The sequence below is a fragment of the Barbus barbus genome (assembly GCF_936440315.1).
Source record: "Barbus barbus genome assembly, chromosome: 5".
Lineage (NCBI taxonomy): Eukaryota > Metazoa > Chordata > Actinopteri > Cypriniformes > Cyprinidae > Barbus > Barbus barbus.
In genome coordinates, this window is record NC_136733.1 from 16,273,959 (window position 1) to 16,292,416 (window position 18,458).

General features: G+C 37.5%; 1 protein-coding gene across 2 annotated transcripts in view; it reads left to right on the top strand.

The window, feature by feature from the left end:
• LOC306869425 (transmembrane protein 132E-like) overlaps positions 1-18,458 on the top strand; it is a 354,362-nt gene that overhangs the window by 316,175 nt on the left and 19,729 nt on the right. For both annotated transcript variants that reach the window (XM_079416195.1, XM_079416196.1), the window contains exon 5: positions 7,420-7,563. In XM_079416195.1, the coding sequence (XP_079272321.1) occupies positions 7,420-7,563 (144 nt within the window). The remainder of the gene's footprint in view (positions 1-7,419; positions 7,564-18,458) is intronic.

An 18,458-nucleotide genomic window follows, 5' to 3' on the forward strand; every position in this document is an offset into this window, starting at 1 on the left:
TATTTGTTCACAACATAAATGCATGTCATTGCATTTATATATATATACAGTGCCTTCCAGAAGTATTGGAACAGTAAGGCCAATTCCTTTATTTTTGCTGTAGACTGTAAACATTTGGGTTTGACAACAAAATGAGATGAGAGATTAACATTTCAGCTTTTATTTACAGGTATTTTCATCTGGATCTGATACACAACTTAGAAGATAGCACCTTTTGTTTGAACCCACCCATTTTTCATGTTACCAAAAGTACTGGAACATGTGACTGACAGGTGTGTTTTGTTGCCCTGGTGTGTCCTATTAATTGATTATTCAAACAATAAATAGCACTGAATGTCTGCGCTCAGTTTCAGATCCGTGCAGACTGCATTTATAGTTAGTTAGACGTGTAACCAACATGAAACCAGAGAGGTGTATATGGGTGAAGAACGAGCAATTGTGAAGCTGAGAGAAGATGAAGAATCAATCAAACCATTGCACAAACACTGGCAATAGCAAGTACAACCATTTGGAATCTCCTGAGGAAGAAAGAAACCACTGGTGTACTAAGTAACACACCTCAAACGGGTAGATCAAGGAAAACATCTGCAGTTGATGACAGAAACATTGTGACAGCTGTAAAGAAAGACCCTAAAACAACTGTTAGTGACATCAGCAACAACCTCCAGAGGGCAGGAGTGAAGGTATCACAATCTACTGTTCGCAGAAGACTTCATGAACAAAAGTACAGAGGCTACACCAGAAGATGCAAACCACTCATTAGCAAGAAGAATAGGAGACGAGCCTCAAAAATTCTGGGACAAGGTTTTATGGACTGATTTTATGGACCAAAGTGATGGAAAGGCTAAAGTTTGGAGAAAGAATGGATCTGCTCATGATCCCAAACATACAAGCTCATCTGAAACACCGTGTACACAGGTGTACATTATAGTACATTTACATTTATTCATTTAGCTGACGCTTTTATCCAAAGCGACTTACAATTGCTATATATGTCAGAGGTCGCACGCCTCTGGAGCAACTAGGGGTTAAGTGTCTTGCTCAGGGACACATTGGTGTCTCACAGTGGATTCGAACCCGGGTCTCTCACACCAAAGGCATGTGTCTTATCCACTGCGCCATCACCACCCCTGTACACATTACACAAGTAATGTAATGGCTTGGGCTTTCATCGCTTCTTCTGGGACAGGCTCATTAATCTTCATTAATGATGTAACGCATGTTAGCAGCAGCAAAATTAACTCAGACATCTACAGAAATATTTTGTCTGACAATTTACAGAAAGATGCAACCAAACTGATTGGGAGCTCCTTCATCATGCAGCAAGATAATGACCCAAAACATAGTGCCAAAACAACAAAGGAGTTCATTCTTCAGGGGCAAGAAGTGGAAGGTTTTAGACTGGCCAAGTCAATCTCCACACTTAAAACCTGTAGAGTATGCATTTTACCTGCTAAAGAAGAGACTGAAGGGAGTAACCCCCCAAAACTGAAAGAGGCTGCGGTGAAAGCCTGGAAAAGCATCACAAAAGAAGAATGCAAAAGTTTGGTGATGTCAGTGGGTCACAGGCTTGATGCAGTTATTGAAAGCAAAGGATCTGCAACTAAATATTAAGTCTTTTTCATTTTAATCTATGTTAATTCTATCTGTTCCAATACTTTTGGTAACATGAAAAATGGGTGGGTTCAAACAAAAGGTGCTATCTTCTAAGTTGTGTTTCAGATCCAGATGAAAATACCTGTAAATAAAAGCTGAAATGTTAATCTCTTATCTCATATTCATCCTTTGATGTCAAACCCAAATGTTTTCAGTTTACAGCAAAAATAAAGGAACTGGCCTTACTGTTCCAATACTTTTGGAGGGCACTGTATATATATATATATATATATATATATATATATATATATATATATATATATATATATATAATGTGTATATATAATGTGTATATATATATATATATATATATATAATGTATTTGCTTTTTATGCTATTTTGTAATAGTGTTGAATACCTGACCTTAGAATGGGATAAAAAATATGATACATAGGACTTTTCAGGGTTAAACTCACTTTAAACAGGCACTTTCTACAATGTTTTATTTCTGACTGAAAGAATTTAGTCTTACCTTACAGTGGACTTTAAAAAAAAAACATAGGTGCGTCCCAAATCGCGGACTTATGCACTATTCTGTGACGTTTTGTAGTATAAATAGTGCGAGTTGTGCGTTCACACTGAAAATTCCAAAAAGAAAAGGTGCACTATAAATACCCAGATGATGCACTTAAATAACCTCATAGCCTGTATCTTTGGTATCTTTTCCGTATGTGATAACAGGCCCAGGTTTACCCTGCTCTGACTGTGTGTAAAGTGTTTAATGGCTTGCAAAAGCTCCCGTGCTGTTATTTAGAGCTAAAGCTGTCTATATCCATCTGAGCTGGCGGTTTCACCCATCACATGTGACTGTTCGGCTTGCGCTGTCTGTCACTGTAAATACCGCCCGCCATGAAATGATACTCCTATTTGCATTCCCAACCGCACACTGCTGTCACTTTAAAATGATTCAGAATGAAGGGCAGCGATGACCCGTCTCTTCTGTTGTTATATTACTATGATACTGAAAAAGCATCATTAAAAACATGTTATTACCACATTATTACCCTGGGAACCATGTAAATGCAAATGTAGCATTGTTTGGGAAAAAAAACAATAATAATAATAATAATTAAAAGAATCCCATGGTTTGGGGTCGTATGTATTATGGTAATACAATGGCATTTTATGAATCAAAGTCCATGGTATTACCATCTAATACGTCATCATAGTACCACTGCAGTATATTTTTTTGCAAAGAATGAGAGACTCAATAAACTCAGAGGTATATCATTGTTATTTCTGTAGTCTTTTCTGTGCTTAGTTATTATTTGCCGAAAATAAACCTGGATTTGAATCAGCATCCTTTGCTGAGAGTCCCTGTGTGTCCATGACCATCTGTTTAGGTTTTTGCTTAGAGGGGAGGAAATGACAGCGGTAGGCAACACCAGCACAATAGGCTTTTTCCAAACATGAATCGTATGAATTAAATAAATTCAATGGGTGGATGTTGTTGACCTTTAAAGTTTACCTTGCATAAAAATGAGATGTCAGGCTAAGAATTGAGTCGGTCGGCTGCAGGATGAAAAGCCTTTGCAGAGGCCTGTAATGAATTGTATTTCTTAGTGCAAGTACCCAAGACTTCCATTTAAAAAAGGCAGGGAGGCCAGTAATGCACTTTGAATGAAAATTATGATTATGCAGTTTCAGCTAAGGCTATCAGAGTAATTCTGAGCTAATAACTCATTTGCTCAGTGGGGAGATATTAAAAAGAACCTAATTCAGATGTTATTTACAAGTCCAACATTTACAACCTCTTTCATGAAAAAAAAAAAGATAATAAAGAGGAAAAGTATGTGCTTTTCAATTAAATAAAAAAGACTACAGCACAATGTGTAATGCAATAATGTGACAAGTTTTAAATCCTACAGTGCCATTCAACTGTGGTTGTTAATGTTAACGAAAAATAAAACGATTAAAAATCATTTTCATAAATATACATACATATATATGAAGAGTTTGGTTCCAAAACGCTATAAATCCATTTTGATTAATTTGAGTAAAAATGTGTTTTCTTTACCAAGTGGCAAGATGAAAACCACTATTTTCTGTTTCAAACTTTCACATAGCATATTTAGGTTCCAGATTTAGATTTTCAAAGATTTATTATAAAAATTCATAAATAAATCCATGACATGTTTTTGTTTTGTTTGTTTTTTTGCTTTTCAAAATGCACTAAATCCATTGAATCAATATAAAATAATTTTTTTCATGTGGAAAATATTGAAAATACACAAAGTAAGTTGATCCACATATGACAGCCTCTGAACTTGGTCAATAGGCTACTAATCTTATATGCAGGCACTGGACTAAAAATACATTCAATCAGTCTTTGCCATGTTATATTCATTTAGTTGACTAGTGTTATACACTGTAGGCTATATTTCAAAAACATTAATGGAATGTGATTCATCTGCGATTATGAACGCAATATTGCTCCATCTGAAAGCACGTGATGGAGATCACAGAACCGGCTTTACTGACTAGATGCGCATGACAATCACATGCGATTTATCGTGCAGCTCTAATTTTTGTTTGTTTGTTGATCACAAAGTACAAAGTAGATCCTAGATGAGGAAAATAGGATGCCGGGTGTATTCAAAGGGCCGCCATTACCGGTACTATGTGTGGAATGGTGCACTGTGATTGGTTGAGCGGATTTATCGCATTCTGCAGAGAAAGGAGACTGGCGTTTGTCACGGTTTGGAAAAAAGGGAGAAAACATGGCAGAATAACACGACAAATATCACATTTTGCATAAAATTAAAAATAGACTTTTCAGTACCAACCAGATACAATACTGATTTTGGTGGAAACAATGCCGTGTGCATGGGATACAAGTTGGCATTTGTAGCGATGCATCATTTCTAACGTATTTGCATTGATAACATTTTTTATTTCTATTTAATTATTGTTAGATGTGCTATACTTTTATTATTTAGAAAGTGGTTAATAATTTGTGGCCAATATTTTATATGTAGATTGATTTTTTTCTGAACTGTTTCTCAAGTGGGGATGCTGGATCCCATCCCAGTGTCTCTAACCATCGGCAGCAAAACACCCTGCATTTCGCAAAATTATTGTTAGCCAGCTATGGCACCACACACCCCATCTATGGCCCTGAATTTTTGTATTATTATCATTATTATTAGTGATATTAACAGACATTTGGCAGACAGAAATTGAATAATGAGTCGCTAAAGTTGCATCGAGTATGTGTATACACATACCCCGGCCAGTTATTGCTATGAGATGTTTCCACAGTCTTCCACCAAAGCACTTTCAAGTTCTTGAACGTGTTTGGAGGGACACATATTTACATGTGGTTTGCCACTTCAAAGACAACCAGCTGTCCTTCCTGTCGTCCTGTAGCGCTGTCTTAGGCATCTTAGGCTGATGATACACGGGGCAACTTTTTGAGCAATTTTGCCAGGCAACTTTTTTTGAGCAACGTTGCTTGGGCAAATTCCCACTGAGAATTGGCAACAAATTTCTATGTGGATATTTTAGATTGTTCGTGGGCTCTGTGTCTGACCTGGTTGCCCGTTGACGGCAACATTTCCCCAAGTTGCCTGGCAACATTGCTTAAAAAGTTGCCCAGTGTATCATCAGCCTTACATTGTAGACATTGCAGTTTATTGCTCAGGCCACATCTGCAGTCCTCATGCCTCCCTGCAGCAAGACAATGGCATGTTCATGCAGGTGATCAGGAACCCTGGGCATCTTTCTTCTTCATTCACTGTGGACAAAAATGATGCACCCAGTTTAGACTTTAAAGCATTTTAGCCTGGAAGTTTTTCCAAATGAAGAGTCAAGCCATTTTATGTGGAATACATTATTTTCAACCCTGACAACCTAAAAGGGCACTTTAGACATAAAAACATTCAGGTGATGTTAATTGAAAAGCAGTTCAAATAAGACTTTGGCTTTCTCACTCATACATGCATGCTTTTATTTCTACAGATTTACAGTAAATGCCTGTTTAAAAGCAAAGGGGCTCGGTGGAAAGTTTCTCCTCAAATATGCTGTTTTGATTGAAACATGAGGGAGAGAGAGAGTGGAGAGACAGCTGCATAATCTTTGCTTTATTCCTGTCAGCCACAAGGGAAATAATTTACAGTTAGTTGTGCAACATCCCTGCAGCAATTCTATCCAAAATAATGAATTGATTTTTCTTGGAAAGCAATTGTGAAGCCAACGTGCTCTTTAATTGGCTTCAGCTTTTGAGATGTAATTGAAAGCATAGATTTATTTGCATGTGTCATCTAACAGGGAAACTTTTAAATTGGCAAACTCAGGACAGAGTATTTTAAAAGTTAATCCATTACCGTGGAGTACTATAACTGCTATAGTTAATGAGAATCTCAATCCCATTTAAGTTTGTCACAAATGACTATTTTGAACAGGTAACATATCCATGTTCTGGTAAGTATTTATTCCAGATAAGATATTTAAATGCTATACAGCTATTGTAATTTTCCAGTATCAAAATAGTAAACTTTTCTCTCATGAAAACACTAAAAATAATCGTGCCATTTATTTTAATTAAATTTAGTAATTCCGCTCATTAATTCTCATGAATGTCTTTGACAACAGCGCACAACAATGCAATGAATTAAAAAGGTGTAGATCATAACATTTATGGTGCTTTTGCCTGTTTGTATATTGATTTATGTTCACTTCTTTTAATGTTTTTGTAAAACAAATGTCTCATTGCATGGAAATGTTTATATGACACATAATTCTGTACAAATTAATACAATTATATGTCAGAAAGGTTACTACAACAAGATTATGAATTGTAATCAAATACAGCCAAATTTCAATGTCAGTTTAAAACAAATGAAATGCTAAAGTCATGTTGGATTATTATTATTTTTTTTTAAATAGCTTACTATTGATTTATATATATATATATATATATATACTTAGCAGACTTTCCCGAAAAGAAAAGAAAAAAAAAAACATCTCAATGCACTTTTGATATGCTCTTTCATCATTTTTTAACTCCAAATAAGTACAGAATTTGAGTTGAAATCAGACTGCTCTGGTATGGGGATCAACCCTATTTTCTGTCTTCCCAGCATGCACTGGGGCATAAATAATGAATACGGTTGCATTGTTTGACTGTTTGCCAGTTTTATCTACATTGTTATTGTTGATGATGGTGTCACAAGTAGTAACTTGAGTTGTCTTGTGATGTCAAGATGAATTTGTTTCTTTTCTCAAATAATCATTATTATTTGTAACCAGTGTTGTGATTCATACCAAGCATTGGCATCTGTATGTGGCAATTTAAGGAAATTTGTGGGTATTTTTGTTTTGAATGTTTTTATGTGATGAACGTTCATGTCTTGCAAATATTTTCAGATTATTTTGTTTACAGGCAATGACTGCATTTTAGACATTCATTCTACAATGTTGTATTATCATAGAAAAATCATGCAATGTAATGATCAAAAATACACATATTTTGAAGAAGTTGCCTTGGAAAATCTGAAGGGATGCATTCCTGCGTTGTGAGCGCATCTAATTTCAGGTGTCTGAATGAGTTGTAAAACCAGTCAACCAGAATTTATATTGCTCTGACATTTTTTTTTTTTTGAGAGAGAGAGGGAAGCTCATGGCTTTCGACTTTAATATAGAGACTGTTTTTACACTTTATTAAGCAGTTTAGCCCTGACTCCAGGGCTTTCCTGAACATTCAGGTCTTTGGAACAGTGAACTTCTACTAACCTGCTGACTCTTTCTTTCTTCCATATCCAGGACACTGAGATTATCAACACGGCAGTTCTTACTGGCCGAACTGTGGCCATCCCTGTCAAGGTGGTTTCCATAGAGCTGAATGGAGAAGTCACTGATGTGTCATCTTTTGTGCAGTGCAAGTCATTCAATGAGAACATTGTCAAGGTACGTCACGCCCACATTGAGAGGTTTAGTGATCAAGAACTTCCTCTACTATTCTCATAATCAATCGCGGTCAACTTAAGAGACCATAAAATGACCATCAAAACCTCATTTAAGCGGAGTTTATATATGCTCCTGGGGCCAATGCTTTCGTGATCCCCTCAAGGGATCAATGCCTTTTCAGTCTCAGACAGTACATCAGAAGTGTTCAGTGCTCTGCAGAACAGCATTTCCCACTGAATAGCAGCAGAGGCCACACAATGCCTCTAATGCCTCACACAGTGTTTAATGCCTCTAAAATGAAGAGTCCTTTTATAATCTAAAATGACACATCTTGAGGATTAGTTGCAAGCAGAGCTGGACAATTCGGTTTAAAGAGATGAAATTGGAAACTGCGTCATTTACCTCAAAGTCATTCTGAACGTGTATTTTTATTTTATTTTCTTAGAATTGTTTTTTTTTTTAATGCAGCTGTTTTCCATACTGTGACAATTATAATGTCATTTAAAAAGAACAACATAAAATCAATGAATTAACAAATCACCTAAAAAGCACCATTAAAAAAAAGGATGAAGCACCATTAGGCCACTAAATCCAAATTTATGTAATTATTGAGTAATATTCATTCACTCCAGTAAGCTGTTAACACAAAAACTATTCTGTGTGAACTGTTCCTGTGGGAACTTCCAAGGGGGCTGTAGGACAACTTAAAACCATTTAAATGAATATGTTATTATTAATATGATTTATGTTAATAGTATTACTAATAATCAGTGTTGAGAAAGTTATTTTCAAAAGTAATGCATCACAATGTTGCACTACTCCATAAAAATGTAACTATTTGCCTCACTTTTTAAGTAATGCATTATGTTACTTTTGTGTTACTTTTTGTCATCTGAGCTGGGCTTGCTTATTTGATTTTAATAATAAAAAACCCAAAAGCTATATTTTTGGCAACTGTAAAGGCCCTTTCACATCAAAAGTTAAATTAATAAGTCTGAAGGAAGTCCCTCTGCACCTCTCTCCCAATTTCTCTCAACATGGGGACAGAAGAAGTGTCAGTGAGTAAATGGGAAAGCAAAGCAACTTGCATTACTTGTTTGAAAAAGTAACTTTATGTAAATTTAAAAGTAATGTTACTTTACTAGTTACCTGAAAAGAGTAATCTGATTATGCAACTATCTTTACCTGTAATTTTACTCCCAACGCTGTTAATAATCATAATCTAACTAAATGAAAATGATTAAAAATACATAAAAAAATTTATTAAATTTACTTTTTTGAATGCCTAAAAATTCTTAAAAAGTATGTTAATAAACATGATTCTGAAAAAATAAATTTTACAGACTACTTTTGGAAATATCTTACATCTTTGAAAACTGTGTTAGACCATGGGCCATCAGATCAACAAAGTTAAAAACCGCAGCTTTAAAATTTAATTCTGTGTCTTCTATGAAATTCCATCTCAATTCAGTGGCTAAAGCTTATGTATTTTAGTCAGTGAATGAATTTATTTCTCTGTATTTACACAAGGGGGCAGTTGGTTCCACTTGAGGGCTTATAAATACAGGCCCGAAAATATTGCAGTGTCCTTTGCTGAAAGAAACAATCATTTCAACAATCTTCGCCATCTGTTCCATGGCACAACAGAATCTAAAAGTAGAAAACCAATTCGACTATAAACCGTGTCCAAAATGTAGCGAAATAATAATATGCCTCGGAGTGTCATCTGTCCGGCAAGATTGAGATCCATAAGTCATCTGAGATGGGCTGTGAGGGCATTCGTTGTTTATCTGTTTTAAGATTCAGAATAGCCGTGTGTGCAGCAGTGCCTGGGCAGAGCATTAGCTCTGGTGTTATTGAGTGGGTTTGCTTGGCCGCCCGGGCCATTGAACTTTGGAGGCTAATTCAAGATGAGCCCTTCAAGCTGAGACAACATGAGTCCTGACAGTTCAATAAAACACTCTGTGCCGTGGCAAAAAAAAAAAAGCGTCATACAGAAGGCAAAGGTTACAGGGCCCAGTGATATCTTATTCAAAAGGTAGTCACGGGTATCTATTATAACAGGGCTTATTTGCCTAGAGCAGAAGCTTTTACTTCGGGATAGGGACGCCAGAACAGATGAGTACATGCATGGCTCTGAGAATGACATTATATGCTGCACGCATGGAAATGACTTAATATCATGTTTGCCGCAGGTTCTGTATACAGTCTGGTCATAAAACACTCTCATATCACCAGCGAGGTGTATCTTTTGAAATTTTTGCATACATTTCAATGGTATAGTAAGTTGCGTGTGTGTGTAATGAACATCTACATTGTTTTGTGTATTATATGAGAGTGTTGAATGAAGAGACCCTGTGGGGCTTTGTGTTGGGGATCAGGAAGCTGTAAACAGTCTGTCCCAGCTGATCTCTACTCTCAAGGCTCTGATAGTCACACTGGCCATCTGAGAACACATGTTCCCATTCCATTTCACTGCTTATCCAGAATCCTCACTGCACACATTTCCAATACAGCAAACACATTTAGACACGAATAACCACGTATAGAACACAGAAGCCTTAATTAGATGAGTCATATACCTTGATTCCGGTACAAGTGCAGTCAATGCCTGAATAATACGTACAAGGTGGGGAAGTTGTGGCCTAATGGTTAGAGAGTCGGACTCATAATCCAAAGGTTGCGGGTTCGAGTCTCGGGCCGGCAGGGATTGTAGGTGGGGGGAGTGAATGTCCAGCGCTCTCTCCACCCTCAATACCACGACTGAGGTGCCCTTGAGCAAGGCACCGAACCCCCAACTGCTCCCCGGGCGCCGCAGCATAAATGGCTGCCCACTGCTCCGGGTGTGTGTTCACTGCTGTGTGTGTGTTCACTGCTGTGTGTGTGCACGTTGGATGGGTTAAATGCAGAGCACGAATTCCGAATATGGGTCACCATACTTGGCAGTATGTCACTTCACTTCACTTCACTTAAAATAACAGCAAATGTCATTTTATTATCTTCTGCCTTTAAAGATGATGTGAGTAATTTTTTTTTTTAAATGTTAAAATACATTCTCCTATCAAAGGATTGATAATTGTAATTGTAAAGCATAAATATGAAATAGATAGTTCCGGTCCTCGATACTGATTACACTTGAACTGAAAATTCAAGAATTTATATTAAATAAATCTTTTTTTTTTTTTTTTTACAAAATAACATTTTACTTTGGGACTCACCAGTTTGAAAATTATATTACAAGATAATTAATACAGAAAATAAATTAATACAGAAAACTAATACAGATAAGCTGATAATTAATTAAATAATTGTTCAATAAATAATTTAATTACTTTTTTTATTATAAATTTGATAATCGATTACTTGATGATATTAAGAATTTAATACGATTTTGTCTACATAAATTAATACTAAATAATAAGTTAATCATTTTAAATGCTAAAAAAGAATTTAGATATCAAAATGTTTTAAGATTTGCTAAAGATTTATTTTTTGCTAAAAATTTTACAGTGTTAAAATTATGACTATTTTTCTAAGATTAACTTTAGGTAAGCTTTGACAAGCAAAACATTTTTTTTTTTTTAAATCCAATATCAGTCAATACCCATAAATCTGTAATACTGACTGATGACTGATATTGTACCAATATATTGTTGTGCATTCCGAATTTAAATTTAATTAAGCACTCTTTCACTGTGACTATAATATAGCTTGGCCTCTTTTACGTTGTTGCCTAAATTTAGCATAGCTGGAACGCTCTATTTGCCAATAAACATTCAGCACTGGAAGTTTTCATTTTATTCAGATATTCTAAGTGTGAAAACATTGTTTGTTAGAATCTAGCTGTCATATTACATAAAATCATCAGCTTCTGCTTCAAGCTGAAGACAGTATGTTCATCTTTAACCATGGATAGTTGGCCTTCGCATGATACCATCAACACAGATAAAAGTGCATCTGCTTGGTGCAGGGTTACCAGGGGTGCTTTTTGGATTAAAACACAGCTGGCAGGTTTGTTGAGCTGGAGGCATCACAATGGGCGGCACTATCCTGACCTCGCCCCTGCCACTCCTCTGGAACCACACAAGGTGCCAGGGCAGATTAGTGACTCTGTGGAACTTTGACTGTTGGCTGGCACGTAAAAAGTACTTTCAGCTGGCCCCTGCTGGCTATTGACGCTCACAGTCCTTAACTGCTTTTGACTTAAAATTATCCATCCAAGTTTATTAGAAGCCCCAGGAGCATCTGGGTCAAAACTGAGCTCACATCAAAAGAAGTGGCACAGCAGGAACACATTTATGAGACTGCAGAGTGCACTAGAAACCAGACAGGACATGCTCAACACTGCAGACTACTGCTGCTTTTGTTATGTGCCACCTGCACGTATTGATAGTAACAATAGTGCCTATTTTATTTGGGGTTTATAGTATTACTAGTACCGCGCACTTAAATCGTTCATTTTTATTCTCTCTTACAGGGAACACAAAAGGACCGTTTTTTGTTATTTAGATCTTTTGAAGCATACAATAGTTTTCTGTGATGAGCAAATGAGGAGGTGTAATTTCCTCTAGCAATGCCAAATAGCATTGCAAAAATAATGACTGTTTCAAACAGGTTTCCCAAACACTCCCCCTGTCTGCCAGTTGTCAAACCAACACACCACCTGAACTTACTGAGCATGTTTGAGCCAATGTTGTGCTTTCTGGCTGATCGAGATGGAAACAGAGCAATATATTGATGCCGCCACATAGTGATTTACTTGTACCCCATTCACACAGGGCATCGGCGTCAACGCTTGACGGAGGGCGTGTCTGAAGCTTGTTGCTGACGCGACCGTCATAGTGACAACAGCCAATAACATTACTTTTCTGGTGTTGCATGAACGGGAGTGTCTAGCGTCTGCGCTAGGGTATTTTTATAAGGCGATCTGATTGGCTGATACCTGCGTTGGTGCTTGAAAAATTTTAAAGATTTCAATTTCTGCTGCTAGCAACGCCAGTGAAGCGACGCGGCGGACCCGCAATTCAGTTCAGCAACGCTTGACGTCACTCAATTCAAAGTAAACAAGATGCGTTGACGCCGATGCCCCATGTGAATGGGGCGTTATAGTTCAACAATGACAAATCTCAATATTGATTTATCAGATCTGCTATGCTGTTGCTGCTGAAGGCAAAGTAGGGAGAACCTCGTGGCAGATCTAGACAGGCGGTGCAGGGGAGGTGGAGAGCTAAAAAAATCTCATGGCATGCAGTACAGAGCTGGACCAGGTTGGTTTGTGTAGATAGGAAAGATAGATCGATTGGAGAGTTCCACGGCTAACCTATTATGCAGAACTGATCTTTATACTACATATTAAGATGGAATAAGAGAAAGCCTTTTAGCATAAAAAATAAATAAAATTAAGAAAAAATACTATAAAATCCTGATTCTGTTACCTGATTCTGTACACCTAGATTTAGGACAAGCAAGGAAATGTTTCATTTGAACATGAAAAGTGCTCTCTGTACCTCCCCCTTGCTGCTGTTATCCTCTCTGCACTTACACCATATGTCAGGTTTGATTCATACTTCTCTCTCTCTCTCTCTCTCTCTCTCTCTCTCTCTCTCTCTCTCTCTCTCTCTCTCTCTCTCTCTCTCTCTCTCTCTCTCTCTCTCAAATTCAAATGAGCTTTATTGGCATGACTTGCACAGTATTGCCAAAGCATTGTCAGTTACATGAATAAGGAACAAACGATTATATAATACATAACACAGAATAGATCTGTAAAATAATTAAGTAAATAAGTACATGCATTTTCTTTTTTTTTTCTTTTTTTTTTCACAAACAAGAAAAAATATTTAAGACATTGCTTAAAAAAAAAACATTTTTGTACAACATGCAAGAAATGATTTTGCTTCAGTTTTGTCCACTGGCTGACAGTGTTAGTTTGTGGCAGGCTGATACATATCTTGCTGCTGTTGTGATCATTTTGGGATTTTCCCCTAAAATGTGACTTAATTTTTTAAGGCATTCGGTAATACCATAAAATTTGGTTTAATTTGTTGGAATTTGGTGAAATATGCAGCTCCAATGTTGTGATAGTAATCACAGTGCAGTAAGAAATGTTCCTCTGTTTCCAGCTCTTTCTGCGAGCACAGTAAACACAGTCTCTGTTCTCGTGGCTGCCATCTTTGTCTGTGCTGTCTTCTCTCTATAGCCAGACAGTGATCACTCAGTCTGTACTTCATTAGTGTCTTTCTTAATTTGTGATCTTTTACACAGCTTAGGTATTCTGCTGGCTTATAGTCTCTTTTCAGGTGTAAATACAGCTCCATCTTCTTTTGTATTTTAGTGGCATCTTTCCAATAGGCGATGTAGTTTTGTTTTTGTAACTGTGTGATTTGGTTGGGCCTGATTGTGCTGTGCTGTGAGTACCAGCTGTAAAAGTGCACTCTTCTGCAGGTTCTGCTCCTGCCACTGCTCGGATCACTGTATTTCAGGTGCTGGTGGAATTTCACAGCTCTCTTTTGAATATTAATTAATAGTGGATATTGTCCTAATTCAGCTCTGCACGAGTTGTTTGGGGTCACTCTCTTAACTTTTAAGATGTTTTTACAAATTTGGGTGTGCATAATTTCAATTTCTTCTTTTTCCCATTTAGAGAAATCTTGGGGTTTTAGAGGTCCCCATATCTCACTGCCATATAGTGCAATTGGTTCGATTATTGCTTTTAGGATTTTTAGCCAGGTTTGAATTGGAATTTCATACTGAATTGTATTTTTGATAATGTAGAAGACTCTCAGTGCCTTCAAACAGCCAGATTGAAGTTTCCTGTTGAGCTGATTTTTAGTCCCAGATAGGTGTATTCATGGGTGTGTTGGAGGACCTGGTTTCCTACTCTGAAAGTGTATTTATTTTCCTTACACCCGAGTCTCTTTTGAAAAATCATTATTTTTGTTTTTGTTATATTCATTTTAAGAGCCCATGTTTGACTGAACGTCTCTGAATGATGTCGAGGAGCAGTTGTAGTCCCTCTTTTGTTTTTGACAGAATGACTAAATCATCTGCAAAGAGGAGACATTTGATTTCTGATTCAGTTAGGGTTGGGCCAGGGGTAGTCGAATTGTTTAATTCTTTAACTAATTAATTTATATAAATGGGTGGTGATTGCGCAGTGGATAAGACACATGCCTTTGGTGTGAGAGACCCGGGTTCGAATCCACTGTGAGACACCAATGTGTCCCTGAGCAAGACACTTAACCCCTAGTTGCTCCAGAGGCGTGCGACCTCTGACATATATAGCAATTGTAAGTCGCTTTGGATAAAAGTGTCAGCTAAATGAATAAATGTAAAATGTAAATGTATATAAATGTTAAACAGAGTGGGGCTCAATGGGCAACCTTGTCTAACTCCTCGTCGTTGAGAGAAAAATTATATTTGTTTGTTCCCTATTTTTACAGCACATGTATTGTTTTTATACATGCTACTGATTAAATTGAAAGTTTTCCCTCTAATTCCGTTTTCCAGTAGTTTTAGAAAGAGTCCTTCATGCCAGATTGAATCAAAAGCTTTTTCAAAGTCAATAAAGCAAGCAAAGATTTTGGTTTTGTTTTGGTGGACGTGCTTATCAATGATAGTGTGGAGGGTATAATTGTGGTCAGATGTTCTATGTTTGGGCAGAAATCCAATTTGACTTTTCTCCAAGATTTTGTGGGTTTTGAGAAAGTTTTGTAATCGTATGTTAATAATGGAACAGAATATTTTCCCCAGGTTTCTATTGACACATATGCCTCTGTAATTGCTTGGCTCAAACTTGTCTCCTTGTTTAAAGATGGGTGTAATTAGGCCTTGATTCCAGGTGTCTGGAAAACATCCTACACTCAAAACAATATTGAATAATTTGGTTATTGCAGTTTTAAATTTGTCATTTGTGTATTTGATCATTTCATTTAATATTCCATCAATGCCACATGCCTTGTTGGGTTAGCTCATTTACTGTGATTGGGAAATCCAGGGGATTCTGATTGTCTTTCAGGATTTCTAATTTGGGTTTTATTTCATTTCGAGCAGGATTTGTTTCAGCTGTTTTGTACAGATTTTCGAAGTGTGTCCTCCATATATTTCATTTTGAATGGCCAATTCTTCCCTTTGTGGTCTATAGAGAGTGTTCCAGTTGTTCCAGAAGTTATTGGTATTTATTGATTCCTCCATTGTTTGAAAAAATTGTTCTGTATGCTCTTCCGTTTTTGCTTTTAGAGTTTGTTTGTACACTTTAAGAGCGTCATGATATTGAAGGCGGAGTTCTTGGTTGTCAGGATCTCTCTGTTTTTTGTTTGATAGATTTCGTACTGTCGTTCTAATTCTTTTACACTCATCATCAAACCACTTTTCATTGGTGTTTTTTGGTTTTCTTTTTGAAGATTTTTTCAAATTGTACATGGATGCTGATTGGTGGAATATGTCTGTAATGTCCTTTAGTGCCAGATTTATGCCTACTTTATTTTGTGGATATGTGTTAATTATAAATTTGTCCAATAATAATTTTATAGTTTGACTTTCTAGTGCACTTTGATAGTTTTCTTTGCTGTTTTTTGTCCATATGTAGGATTTATGTAGCCTTAGTAAATGAGAGGGCTGTCTGCTTATTTCATTGTTTTGAGTTCGTTTTAGATAGAGTGTAATTTTACAGTGGTCTGACAGAGGTGTTTGAGGACTGACTGTGAATGCTTTGAGATGCACTTGATCAATGTCTGTGATGAAATAATCTACAGTACTGTTACCAAGAAAATAATTAAAGGTATAACAACCAAAAGTATGTGGCACACAAGAATATGTGATGGTCTGTGGACACAATATCCTTTTGGATTTTTAGCCAAATGTACGATTTTCCGATTTTTATAGATTTGATTGAGTCTATGAGTTCTGTTCTGTACCATATCAGCATTCCCCCTGAGTCTCTTCCCTGTGTCACCCCTCTCAGTTTGGTTGATGGTAAAATGATTTCTCTAAACCCAATTGTGCAGCCAGTGGACAAATCTCTTACATTCCATGTTTCTTGTAGTATTATAATGTCAGAATTCAGAATTTCTCTTTTGAAATCTGAATGTTGTTCTTAACACCAAAAATGGAGGACCTAAGTCCTTGAATATTCCAACATGAGATTTTTAAGGAATATGAGCCCACTAATCACCTTTAATGCTTTAATCAATATGCGGAATTGACAGATCAAGTAGAATATTTTAAATATTATGATACATATCTGAGAATATATCCATATATAGATTTTTTTTTTTTTTTTTTTCAAAAATACATTAAATAATATGAGATCTCTAAGAGGTTCTTTTTAAAAATAAATATATAAATAAAACACACACACACACACACACACATATGGGCTACGTTTAAATACACATTTATAGATACATATGTACACAAATACATTTCTCATCATTTTTTTTTTTTCCACGAAGTCACTAACCCATTAGGTGAGAGCACAGCAGAGTCAGCATATGCTGGATGTTTCTGAGGTCTCTGGATTGAGATGGACTCAGCTGGCTGTCTACTGTGCTGGTGCTGGGGTTTATCAGTGATCTGCTGGCTGCTTCGGTGTAGCTCTGGCTGCCTGGGTGCTGCTCCTGCTGATGTTCATGTGAATGAAACTGCTCCCGAGAAGAAACGTCACGAAAATATGGTGCCCAAACACACAGAAGGCCCTGGAGCTCTTGTGTGAAGAGCAGCTGGCTTCCCACAGCCATATTATCATCCACACCGGCACCACCTACCTGAGAGCCCAACAAGAGAGAGTAAATACAGCTCTCGTTAATGTAGCAGAGAAAGCATCCTCCAACTTCCCCAACTCAAAAATCATCCTCTCCACCCTGCTGTTGCGCTCTGATTTCCACCCAGACACCCCATCATGTGAATGATGGGGTGAAGGAGCTGCAGGCCTGGTGATGCAGTGTGTTCCAGGGTGACGCATAGAGCCTGCCGTGGGGTTCCTCCAGTGGAGGGGGCAATGATTTGAAGGGTGTCTTTGTAGTGGCTCTATTGGGTGTCCACGGGGACGCTGCAGTGCGCTGGTCCTTTAGGGTCTTTAGGGTCCAAAGATGGGAACTGCCCTTCTGTGGAGATGGACATGGTCGTAAAGGCTGTTGAGATTCAGGGTGGGGTGTTGAGCCAGGTAAACACTGGGCTTTAGGGTACAGTCTCTAGACACTCTTGCGTTTATATGCCTGAAGGTGTCTGGGTGGAAATCAGAGCGCAACAGCAGGGTGGAGAGGATGATTTTTGAGTTGGGGAAGTTGGAGGATGCTTTCTCTGCTACATTAACGAGAGCTGTATTTACTCTCTCTTGTTGGGCTCTCAGGTAGGTGGTGCCGGTGTGGATGATAATATGGCTGTGGGAACCCAGCTGCTCTTCACACAAGAGCTCCAGGGCCTTCTGTGTGTTTGGGCACCATATTTTCGTGACGTTTCTTCTCGGAAGCAGTTTCTTTTCATCAACAAATTTGCCATTCGAGCTCATCAGGAGTACGATCTTGGGCTGTGTTTGACTATAGGAGTCAGGTGGAGGAGCGCTGCCAGGGTTGATGGCTGTGGTTGTCTCTCTCTCTCTCTCTCTCTCTCTCTCTCTCTCTCTCTCTCACTGAATAACAGTACCTTTAAAAAGGAAATGAAGTGGGCAAGCAGAGTTTTCCTGCAGATTCTCCTAAAGGTTACTGGGGATAGAGCCATCTCCTCTGATCAATTCTCCATATTGATGGTATGGATAAGAGGGGGAGCTGTCTAGCAAGCCTACATATTTTATTACACAGATATCCCCCACTATGATGAATCTGTAGTCTTGGATAGACTGCAGCTCCCGACCTCCATTTGAGGGAGATTACGTTCTCTGATTACAGTGTCAGCTGCCTTAG